The 13,136-nt window shown below is 42.8% G+C and overlaps 1 protein-coding gene across 1 annotated transcript in view; it reads right to left on the minus strand.

Moving 5' to 3' along the window:
• Positions 1 to 13,136, minus strand: part of HK1 (hexokinase 1) — a 70,714-nt gene that overhangs the window by 12,763 nt on the left and 44,815 nt on the right. The window contains exons 4-9 of the mRNA XM_040438044.1: positions 12,630 to 12,749; positions 12,092 to 12,187; positions 10,294 to 10,393; positions 10,029 to 10,212; positions 8,449 to 8,604; positions 7,758 to 7,991 (exon numbers count right to left, since the gene is read on the minus strand). Of these exons, the coding sequence (XP_040293978.1) occupies positions 7,758 to 7,991; positions 8,449 to 8,604; positions 10,029 to 10,212; positions 10,294 to 10,393; positions 12,092 to 12,187; positions 12,630 to 12,749 (890 nt within the window). The remainder of the gene's footprint in view (positions 1 to 7,757; positions 7,992 to 8,448; positions 8,605 to 10,028; positions 10,213 to 10,293; positions 10,394 to 12,091; positions 12,188 to 12,629; positions 12,750 to 13,136) is intronic.

Below are 13,136 nucleotides of genomic sequence, written 5' to 3' on the forward strand. Positions count from 1 at the left end.
AAAAGCCTCCGATAATACTGTATGGCCATACAGAAGAAAATCTCTACAGTAAAGGATTAACTATTCTTATCGTCGAAAGCTGCACCAAAGGAAATTGCGGAACAGACTGGCAACTCCTGCGATCTTTGGAACTCCCGCGAAATTCAAACCAGCTTGCTGTATGGAGCGACTGAATAAGCCGGCAAATATTTAAAGCTCCATTGAAGCAATAGGGAGACAGCAGACGCTAGACGGTAAGCCAAACATCGATTTAAAGTTTTCTTCAATCCAAAGCTCATATCGAGCTTAAAAGGATAAGAGACTTTTCACATTATCAGGATTCCTGTGGACACTTTATGAACATATTGCGCTCCCAGTGAATACACCTACAGCATTTCCAGTGACATTCAGTTTCCCAAATTGGGATAGAGCTCTAGAAGATAATACCCCCTCTTTCCCAAATAACAGCATATACTTGAAGTTTCTTGGTGTGATATATATTATTGAATTTATCGACACTATTGAGTCATATGAATATAGTGTCGATCATATCTACCACAATATATGTGACTGTAATGTTGTATATTATTGCTACATTGTTCTTATAAATTTTATTACTTGTATTTTATGGGGATTTAATAAATATTTTCTGCTTATGTCAATCTGGTTGCCAAGTGTATGAGTGCTCGCTCATTATTCTATTACTACATTTGCCTTTAAGAGAGGGTGGGGTGATTCCCTCTATATGAGCTTGCAGCACCATACCTAAACTACTTGCTAGTGAGCCACCACAACCTACCACTATTTTTTTTAAAACTAATAGTGTTGGCACTGTGAGATCCAGAGAGCATTTATTCTGCAGATACTAATGGGACCCTGTCAGCTCCCGTATGCAGCGCTCAGGACCTGCAAAAGGACCTTTGATGACGTGAGCGCGGTGACATCAGCGCAAGTCCTGCTGAATGAAGATAGAAGGATCTTCTATCTTCATTCAGCAGGACCTGCACTGACGTCACCACGCTCACCACGTGGTGAGCGCGAAAACGTCATCAAAGGTCCTTTTGCAGGTCCTGAAAGAAGAAGAAAGAAGACGATGCCGGCTGCGCTAACAAGAGGATGAGGTGAGTTAATTTTTTTATTTTTTTTTTAACCCCTCAAGCCACATTTTAGTAAGCATTCTGTATTAAGAATGCTACACTGCTCAAAAAAATAAAGGGAACACTTAAACAACACAATGTAACTCCAAGTCAATCACACTTCTGTGAAATCAAACGGTCCACTTAGGAAGCAACACTGAGTGACAATCAATTTCACATGCTGTTGTGCAAATGGATAGACAACAGGTGGAAATTATAGGCAATTAGCAAGACACCCCCAATAAAGGAGTGGTTCTGCAAGTGGTGACCACAGACCACTTCTCAGTTCCTATGCTTCCTGGCTGATGTTTTGGTCACTTTTGAATGCTGGCGGTGCTTTCACTCTAGTGGTAGCATGAGACGGAGTCTACAACCCACACAAGTGGCTCAGGTAGTGCAGCTTATCCAGGATGGCACATCAATGCGAGCTGTGGCAAGAAGGTTTGCTGTGTCTGTCAGCGTAGTGTCCAGAGCATGGAGGCGCTACCAGGAGACAGGCCAGTACATCAGGAGACGCGGAGGAGGCCGTAGGAGGGCAACAACCCAGCAGCAGGACCGCTACCTCCGCCTTTGTGCAAGGAGGAACAGGAGGAGCACTGCCAGAGCCCTGCAAAATGACCTCCAGCAGGCCACAAATGTGCATGTGTCTGCTCAAACGGTCAGAAACAGACTCCATGAGGGTGATATGAGGGCCCGACGTCCACAGGTGGAAGTTGTGCTTACAGCCCAACACCGTGCAGGACGTTTGGCATTTGCCAGAGAACACCAAGATTGGCAAATTCGCCACTGGCGCCCTGTGCTCTTCACAGATGAAAGCAGGTTCACACTGAGCACATGTGACAGACGTGACAGAGTCTGGAGACGCCGTGGAGAACATTCTGCTGTCTGCAACATCCTCCAGCATGACCGGTTTGGCATTGGGTCAGTAATGGTGTGGGGTGGCATTTCTTTGGAGGGCCGCACAGCCCTCTATGTGCTCGCCAGAGGTAGCCTGACTGCCATTAGGTACCGAGATGAGATCCTCAGACCCCTTGTGAGACCATATGCTGGTGCGGTTGGCCCTGGGTTCCTCCTAATGCAAGACAATGCTAGACCTCATGTGGCTGGAGTGTGTCAGCAGTTCCTGCAAGACGAAGGCATTGATGCTATGGACTGGCCCGCCCGTTCCCCAGACCTGAATCCAATTGAGCACATCTGGGACATCATGTCTCGCTCTATCCACCAACGTCACGTTGCACCACAGACTGTCCAGGAGTTGGCAGATGCTTTAGTCCAGGTCTGGGAGAATATCCCTCAGGAGACCGTCCGCCACCTCATCAGGAGCATGCACAGGCGTTGTAGGGAGGTCATACAGGCACGTGGAGGCCACACACACTACTGAGCCTCATTTTGACTTGTTTTAAGGACATTACATCAAAGTTGGATCAGCCTGTAGTGTGTTTTTCCACTTTAATTTTGAGTGTGACTCCAAATCCAGACCTCCATGGGTTGAAAAATTTGATTTCCATTTTTTTATTTTTGTGTGATTTTGTTGTCAGCACATTCAACTATGTAAAGAACAAAGTATTTCAGAAGAATATTTAATTAATTCAGATCTAGGATGTGTTATTTTTGTGTTCCCTTTTTTTTTTTTGAGCAGTGTATTATTTTCCTTTATAACCATGTTATAAGGGAAAATAATAAAATGAGTAGAACACCTAACCTAAACCCGAACTTCAGTGAAGAAGTCCGGGTTCGGGTCTGGGTACCACATTCAGTTTTTTCTCCGTCGCGCGCAAAACACATTGCACTCGCGCAGAAAAAACTGAATGTCGGAATGCAATCACAGTCAAAACTGACTGCAATTGCGTGCCTACTCGCACGGTTTTCCTGCAATGCACACGCGACGCATCCGGAGCAAATTATTCGGAACGCCAATGTAAAAAAGGCCTAAGAGAAACTAGACCGATTCAGACAATGATGGACATTAGTCTGGAGGCAGGGGGGAGGGCAGGGGCATCGTACTGCATCAGACTCATCTCTCTTGAACGCTACGTTTTTGGCAGGTAAGTACTCTAAAGCTACTGAATGCCATCACAGGAGTGATAGACTGCTGAAATCAGCGGGTTTATCACCACACTATACTGCCCTCAGGGAGACCAGTATGCCATAGCCTTTAAAGGATATGTGCAACTTCAGGGACCATTTTTTAATGATTGCTTTTTACTCATTTCAGTCAAAAAATATTTTTTTCAATTGGTTTTATTAAAAACTAGCAGAAGGACCCGGCTTCGCACGCGTATATTTCATCTATTTAATTTAATGTTTGTGTGTGTCGTTAAAAGATATCCCCCATTACAGTGACCTCTACAGCACCCCATCCCCTTAACAGTGACCTCCACAGCCCCCCACCCCTTAACACTAACCCCCCACAGTGCCCGCCTCCTTAAAATGTGACCTTCATAGCAGCCCACCCCATTAACTTTGACCTTCACAGCAGCTCACCCCTTTAACAGTGACCTCCACAACTCGCCACCCGCCCCCCTAACAAAGACCCCCACAGCGGGGCATTATTGTCTTTAATGGACAGTATATAAAACCCCACAGAATTCCTATATACTTAAGGTCACGTGAGTTACATCAGCCTATACAACAACGCTGGCTAAGCGTCGCAATCAAAGTTAGATTAACTCACACATAAGCTGTCTTATACTAAGAATGTCCTTCGTTGCCTATAGCAACCAATGACCTGTAGCAAAATAGAAGCTGTGCTGTGATTGGTTGCTATATGCAACCTGATGAATGTCCAGGCTAACTGCCAACAGACAATGGCTCCTGTAGTTTGGTGGTTAGGTTACTAAGCGTATTTTTTTGGGCAAATAATTGGAAAGCGCGGGGTGAAAATTTCCACTGAAAACATAGTCTATGACGTTCCCTGAGTCACAAGAGGCGGCTGTGCAACATTTCGTGATTGTAAATGCGATGGTGTGGATTTCTTTAGCGGACATACACACATACTCAGCTTTATATATTAATACTAGCCGTCCCGTCACAAAGGGTTAATTTGTCTAGCTGTGTGAATGGTACATTTACTTTTTGTCAGTCAGCTAATAAAAGTTATCTCTAAATTACTAAATGGTCATAAACACTTATTTAAGACACATTCTTATCAGTAAGATAAGAACTGAGCCATAATGAGTGTTTATAAGGTCAGAGATAAGGAGCCTGTCAGCTCCCTGCCTGACAGAACAGAGTGAAAACAGACAGCAGCTACTAGAGAAACTAGAGGCTGCACAAAGACAGTGGTTCAAATTTTTTTATAAAGACCAATTCAAAAAATTATTTTTAGCCCAAAATTAGTAGTATGCAATAATAAAAAAAAATGCCACTGTTACAACCAGCAATAGTGCATGTGGTCACCTCATTAAAAGTATCTATTCAAATAAATGTGTCTCTTGTCATTTCTCTGTTATGTCCTGCCATGCTTCTTGCTCTGCTAGATTACTTGTAAGTATTTGTCTGTAACACACACACAAACACCGTTCTGGTACACACACAACACTACTATACACACACAAAGCACTACCATACACAGATAAAACTCTGATACACACAGATCAAGCTCTGCTATATATATGCAGTCCTGCTACACACAGCTCTGCTACACATACAGCTCTACTACACACATACAGCCTGTTACACACATACAGTTCTGTTATATACAAACAGCTCAAGTACACCCATACAGTTCTGCTACACCCATAGAGTTTTGTTACAAACATACAGCTTGGCAACACACCTACAGCTCTGCTACATACAAATAGCACTGTTACACACATACAGCCCTACTACATAATGTTCAGGTACACACATACAGCTCTGCTACACACATACTGTTCTGCTACACACATACAGCTCTGCTACACATATATACACATGCACACTTATCATCTTTAATAAAAACTCACATTTCCCTGCACTAGTGCTGGCTGTATAGTTTTTTGTTCTTTCTTGCTCCTCAGATTGATGACATCATCAATGGTCCTTAAGCTGTATTTTTTTCATGTCCTTTCAGAACAGCTGTAGGACCTTCCTCCCCATGGTCTCTCCTGCTCCTCCACTGATCACACAGATCGGTGTGGGCAGGGAGAGAGGTGTCTGCAGATGCACAGCTCTCACTAATTGGGCACAGCGCTGAATGAGCGCTCTGACCAATCATTAAGACAGCAGTCAGGGGGTCTGGCCATGCTGGATCTCCCTGATTGCTGTTTATATGACGCAGGGACTTTTTAGCTAGATTTTTCTTGCTAAAAAAGTGCGTCTTATAAAGCGAAAAATACGGTATATGGTTGGTAAATTATTCTAGAGATGCTTTCGTGTAAATAAATGTATAACTCTTTATCGGCATGGATGAAACTAAACAGTTCAGCTTCTGTAAGGAGGTAAGTAACAGCATGGTAGATAAAATGAGGTTGATGGAACTTGTGAGGATGATATGTAACTGAGTAGATCACAACACAGCAGGTTCTTGGTGGTTCTGAATCCAGTTACAGGTACAGATAAAACCTCCACACAACATTCTCTTTACTGAAGATCTCTTATCACTTCCCTTCCATAGAACATTTGTCATTACTGGTCTAGGAGTCTGGAAGTTGTATCTACAGCAGTGACAGAAAAGAGAAGATAAATATTAATGGTACAGACTCGGTTTGGGTCACAGGGACCAGCGGGGTCCCACGGGGGTCTGTACGAGGCTCTCTTCCTGTTAATATATTTATGAATGACCTTGTAGAGCGCTCACAGAGCAAAACGTCAATAACTGCAGATTATCCTCAGCTCTGTAAGTTAATCAACACAGAGGAGGATAGTATAATATTACAGAGGGATTTAGGGAAGCTGGAGGCTTAAAAGGAGAAAGTGGCAAATTAAAGGGGTTGTCCGGCTACGCAACAAGATTAATCAGCACCCGGAATGTGTGCCGTAAAAAAAAAAGAAAAAACACCATTCACATGTTCACACTGAAGCCATTCCAGGCCCATGTCTCCATATCTGACCGCTTCGGGAACCTCCTGGACTACAAGAGGCTCCGTGACTGTTGCTCCCAACGGCAAGGCACATTTTAAGACTTTGCACGTAGGCCGAGGAAAAATAATTCTACAATTATGTAGTGCATGTAAATAGTAAAACATTGAGATAAACTGACACTGAAAAAGACATGGGGACATTGGTGGACAGTAAACTTAAAGCGGCTCTGTCACCAGGATCAACCCTGCACAACCAGGCATATAGCCTGGTAAGGGTTGGTGAAGCTGATTAAATGGATACCTTTTTTTTTCTCTGCAGGATCCTGTGTTTTTGAGAAATTTTAACTTTTATTAATATGCAAATGTACTATTGGAACACCAGGGGACGGGCTTATGCGGTTTGAGCACTGCTCCAGTGACGCCCCTGGTGCTCCATACTGATGCCCCTTTCCTTCAAAACAACCCCCCCCCTAAATTGACAGCATTAGACCATAGGTGCATGCATGATGTTGCTACTGTACCTTGCGATATCATTGGTGGCAGTGCGCAATAGCAACATCATGCATTTGGTTCCTAATGCATGATGTTACTACTGTACTATGGTAATGTTTTTTTTTTAATGCTCCCTGTTCTCACTGGTGGCAGTGGAGTCTCAGGGGAAAGAGACAGTGGCAGAGAGGGAGGCGAGAATACTCACCCTTCGATCCTACCCGCAGCCAAGCTCCTCTGCTTCAGCTGAAGATGCATACAGCACACGCGCCGTCACGTCACTGAACCCGGGAGTGGCGGCGCGGTCAGCTTCAGCTGAAGCAGAGGAGGCCTACAATTTTGGGCATAAGAAGGACAACCAAGGTAAGCAAGGGAATTGGGGTTACCAAGAAAAGAGGGTGTCCTCTACATCTACAACCTTCATCACAGATTGGATTCTTTAATGTAAGATCAGCGATACTATGGGTCTCTCTACCACACATTGCCATGATGGTTGATGCATTGAACAAGTTCAGAGAAGCCTGGGAGCCTTTTGTGAAAAATCTAATATTACAAGCTACTAGATTTCTACAGACCCGTGGATTATATTCCCCCCTAATATGGTTCCATTGGCATCTGCCTTATAGGAGGTTTTTTTAATTTAATCTGGACAAACATGGTGGAATTAAAGGTTGGACTTGATGGACCTGTGTCTTCCTTCAGCCTTATCAACTATGTAACTAGGTAATGCTGAAAAAACATCAAAAGATAGAGTATGCTAAGAGGACTCTTCCTCAGTCATGCTGTTCTCAATCAATGTACTTTATCTCAGCGTGTACTGTACATGCACACAGCTAAACTAATCACACACAGGCCTTGCTGTCATCTTTAGTCTAAACGTCATTACAAACAAGTAGTCAAACTGACATACTACAAGCAAAGCAGAATTTATATAAAATAATGTACTGATAGGAAAAAATCTCAGCGGAATCTATTTATTGAGTATTTATTTCTTTGGGGGGGACTCTGGTCTTTGCACTACTTCATGAAATGCTAAAAGGGTATCAGTGTGTCACGATACAAAGAATATCTCAGAGGTCCACTTCCAAGATCAGGTGGAATCATGATGTGGGGAGGGAGATCATCACTTAATGACCATAAGGACACTTACTGTGGATGCATCTTGTACAAAGATCCATCAATGCCAACTGTGGTGCGCAGTCTGGGAACACCTTTGTTGTCCCGAAGACGAATAAGGATCCCACCCAGCGTGGCAGCAATCAGGTTAGCCGAGCGGAAGGAAACAAGTGTGCAGACATGTTGGACAGCTATACAGTCTTCATGGGAGGGTTCCACCCCCAATCGAGTCAGTATGTCTTTGGCTTTGCTTAAACCTTCTTTGCTCCTGAAAAGCAAATAAAAAATTATTGAAACGATCAAAAAAAATACACGACTCCTTGTGCTATAAGTAGACATTGGAAACGTGTAGGGTAAAATTGGGCACCGCAACTCTTTCCCATGTTCCTCTTTCTGGGGTTAACATTTTTTAAGTTCTACGCGGTAGGGGATAACCCTTGTATGGAAGCTACAGTTCTTAGTAGTCTTAAGAAGGGCCGTCCATACAACCCGTGCTGGGTGTTACAAATTTACTTCACGTAACCATACTAAAATACCTATATGCCTCCTGAAAGAGAACTTGGAAGGTTCTTCAGCCAGAACTGTGTGGGTCAGCTGGAGTTATTTCCACCACTTGCCTCCTTCAGTAATATCCCAGTATAAGGTGCTCTTTGAATGGAATATGAAGATATATATTTTTTTGGCCCTTGGGATTTTCTTACATATCTTTGTAAGAGGTAACTTACTTTTCTATGGCCGATAAATGTTTAGTTTCAAATTTTCCTCTAGTTAACAGCTCTGGAGTGATTCTTCCTTCAAACAGTAGTCCTTCTTTGGCCATTTTGACCAAGATGAGTCTGACAAGTTCTCCCATGTACATGCCACTCACCATCTTTTCAAACCTGCAGTAAAAAATCATACACAAAATGTGATTACTAGAGACGAGCCAATACGGGGTACTGTTTCATAGGTCTCTACCAGTGATGACCAGTTCGCAGTGTTCGCCGATGAACACATGCGATCTGCCATCTTCACTCCCAAGTCCAGCGATGCAGAGGTAAGTCCTTACCTGTGCCTGCGCCACGAGCCGCTCTGAAACACGTGCGGTCACCGGGAACAGGCAGTTCCGAGAACAGGCCGATGAAGGCCCCCGGTGGCTGTTCTCGGAACTGCCTGCTCCCGGTGACCGCATGTGTTTCAGAGCGGCTCGCGGCGCAGGCACAGGTAAGGACTTACCTTTGCATCGCCGGGCTTGGGAGTGAAGATGGCAGATCGCATGTGTTCATCGGCGAACACTGCGAACTGGCCATTACTGGTCTCTACCACTGGTCGTCATTATCTGCATTTTTAGCAATCCCATTGCGAGAAATTACTATTCTTGTCCGCAATACAGAAATAAATAGGACGTTTAATCATTTGTGGAATGGACACACGGATGTGGACGGATCCATGTGCTGTCTGTTTTTCCTATGGACCCATAGAAATGAATGGGTCTATGAGCAATTTGCAAAAAATGTCCATCAAATACTGATGTTGTCTTGGTGGTATTTCCTACCAAAAAGTATAACCAAGAAAGCAGTAAGAAACCGTGCATACAGCATTAGTAAAGTTAAAACATACCATTATTGGATAGTCACACATAGGGACATTTCTTAATTTTTGGTTGAAGGCTGAATTCAGTTACTACTAATCTTAGTAGATCTCCATTCTCTACAAGTTCTGCTTCTCCACTGACTTGGTATTGAAGAATGCAACCTCTATAGATAGCAAGAATGACTGCCCTAGTCGTTGTCACTTATGTGCCTCTAGGGTCACGATCAATACTAGGGTTAAAGATGTTCTCCATATTGATGGTCTATTCTCAGGATACTCGCTGGGGGTCTTACTTCTGTCACCCCATCGATCAGCTGTTTGAGGAAGCTTCGGTGCTCTGGTGGGTGCCGTAGTCACCTCAAAGGTTACCAAGCAAGAGGCTGTGCTTGGTATTTTAGCTCGGCCCCATTCACTTAAATGGGACTGAGCTGCACCTAGGACATGTGACGGAGAAACATGATGTTAAAAGGCCTAGGAAGAGGCCTAAGTGCTCATGGAGAGGCGCAGTGGGGGTACTGGGACACTGATCAGATATTGAGGACCTATCCTGAAGAAAGGCCACCAATATCTCCCAGAACCCCTTTAAGAATCTTTGGAGCTGGGCATTTAGATTAATTGTTCACATAGAAAAATTATACCATCAATATAAACATGCAGCAAATTAAACAGGTAACATCTACTGTACATGTGGCAAATGTAAAAGTGAATTCTGGGTGGTAGAGAGAAGACTTACAGCTGTTTTCCCGGATTCATGGAACCTCTGTCAATCTCTCTATCAAATTCAGTCCTAATGTCCTCCAGAGATCCATCATCCCCGAAAGCTCCCCATTCAGTGTTTATGCACATTCGTCCCTCATCTCCTTCTACTAAATCAATGTGTCTCAACTCCTCCATGTAACAGGCGTTAGTTCCAGTACCTTAGAAGACAGATCACAGTAAGCCAGGCTCCATATTATCCATGGTGAGAACCCTATATACAAATGGTTGCATCATGTTACCAATGATTATGCCAACTTCACAGCGCTGATCATCAAACCCACAAGTCATCATAGTCCCAACGGTATCATTTACAACCGCCATGATGTCTGCGTCATAGTCCTGTGGAACAAGAGCCAAACAATCAGTGTATTACTCATAAAGCTTAATAAATACACATATAAAATCATCAGGGAACTGAAAAATTATGGAATAAGCCATACATAATGAATGCATCGCTGATTTCTAGCCTGAATGATATGAAGTGAGTGCGTCATCAGAAAATGACCTATTGTTTGAATCAAGGTTTTTATGTTTACATATTTTAAGAATTTTTAGTGATGTTATTTAAAATTTTCCAAGTCACAATCTATATGTAAAAACATCCTACAATCCTGCAGTTTTCACATTGACCAATAAGCCTAATAATTTTCAGTAGTCATCTCATTATCATCACAGACAGGATTACAATGAAATAAATACCATCTGTATATAGATAAACCAGGATCCACTAATTAAAAAAAAGCTATTTACAATAGGTGACAGACACAGCTTTTCTGTCATCTGTTCCTGTTCTGCACAGATCGCTTTTCAGTAGTCATCTCATTTTCATCCCAAGCAGGATAACAATTAAATATATCACCTGTATATAGATCAATCAGGATCCACTAATTTAAAAAAGTGATAGACTCAGCTTGTCTATCACTTGTTCCTATTCTGCAGAGATTACTGTTCAGTAGTCATCTCATTATCATTACAAGCAGGATTAAAATGAAATATATCACCTGCAAATAGATAAACCATGATCCACTATTTACAATAGGCGATAAACACATCTTGTCTATCACCTGTTCCTGTTTTGCACAGACCACTTTTCAGTAGTCATCTCATTGTCATCACAATCAGGATTACAATTAAATATATCACCTGTAAATAAATAAACCAGGATCGACTATTTACAATAGGTGATAGACATAGATTGTCTATCAACAGCCCCTGGTCTGCAGAAATCACTTTCAGTAGTCATCTCATTTTCATCACAGCCAGGATTACAATGAAATACTTACCACCTGTATATAGATGAACCAGGATTGACTATTTACAGTAGGTGATAAACACAGTTTGCCTATCAATAGTCCTTGGTCTGCACAGATCATTTGTCAGTAGTCATCTCATTAGCACCACAGGCAGGATTACAATGAAATATACAGTATCACCTGTATATAGATAAACCAGGGACCACTGTTTACAAGAGGTGATAGACACAGCTTATCCACCTCCTCCCTGAATAATGACCTCTGCACAGGTCACAGAGCATGTCTAAGCAAAAAAAAAATCTATAATCAGAATAGAAAATCGAATTAAAAAAATGACGACTCTTTCACTATCTGGTTCTTAGTTAACAATATAGGTGATGCGTTCCCTTTTAATTGGTTTCTGGCTTTAATGAGCACAATCTGCACTAGATGAGTCAAGTAAATGTACAGAATGTTAGTCATCTGTGACCATCTGTACCTCCAAAATAGAAGAACTCCAGAAAACACAGCAACAGAGAATCCACCATAAATATATTTGTCACAATAGATAGAAATTTAGTGGGAGATTTATCAAACTAGTGTAAAGTAGTACTGGCTAGTTGCCCACAGCAACCAATCAGATTCCACCTTTTATTTTCCAAAGAAGCTGTCAAAAATGAAAGGTGGAATCTGATTGGTTGCTATGGGCAACTAGACCAGTTCTACTTTACACCCGTTTTGATAAATCTCCCCCTTAGTTTCTGTACAGAACATTTACAACTCCAGCTCAGAAACAAAGACTCACCCCTCGTTTCTTGATGGCCTTGTTCAGTAGCTTGACCACATCCATTCCCTCCACTCCACTAGCCTTGAATCGCTTGGTCCATGTGAGCAAAATACCCTATGGAAAGAATACTGGAATGAGGGACATTTTCTAGATATAACCTTCTAAAGTAGATCTTCAGGAGCTCCATCCCTGTACAGCCTGTGTTGGTCTGGGCCGTTAGAGCAGGAGAGCCAAGCCCCACTCCCCACTGCACGGAGTCCCGTGCAGAATTTAGACTAGGCCAACATACAAAGGCGGAGGCCTAGCCTAAGACCGCTGTAAAAAGGCGTACTGGTGATCACCAAGGGGTTAATACTGATGACCAATCCTCAGGTCACCTGTATCTGATTGGTGGGGTCCTCCATCTGGTGCCTGATTAGCTGTTTGACCGGCCTAGGACAATAGAAGGAAAGCCCTGCCAGATATTTACTTGAGGTCCAGGAACTTCAAGCCAAGCGTCTCCCATACATGATAATCAGCTCAGAGATACTCATTTGTCATACTTGGGTTACGTTACCTCATCTAATTTTGACTGGCTGCATGGGAAGGAAAAGGTGAATCCCACCGGCAGCTTCTTGTCTTTGATCTGCTTCTTCTCCATGAAATCTCCAAGGCATTCAGCAACATGGTCAAAGAGCTAATGGGATAAAGAAGAACACTATATCACAACACTGCAGGAAATGAAAATACTGTATAAAACATGAGTATTGGACCAATACTGCCTATAATAATCCTGGCCACTCAATTGTATGTGGGCATGTCTATGGCCCCCATGGACACCATAATTAAAAAATACGATACCCTCATTTATAATCAGTGCCAGACCCGGAGTAATACACTCCCATCCTAATTTAGGGTACGGCTACAGAGTAATTTTGGGGCCGACACATGTCGCACGTCAAAGTATCACAGTGTAGCCGTACCCTTAATTTTGTGAAGACATACAGACATCAGTTCAGATCAGGGGTTTTGTGTTTTTGGTGCAATTTTTTGCTGCCTTTTTTGCCACATTTTATAGGCTAAA

The sequence above is a fragment of the Bufo bufo genome, chromosome 6 (assembly GCF_905171765.1).
Source record: "Bufo bufo chromosome 6, aBufBuf1.1, whole genome shotgun sequence".
NCBI classification, from domain to species: domain Eukaryota; kingdom Metazoa; phylum Chordata; class Amphibia; order Anura; family Bufonidae; genus Bufo; species Bufo bufo.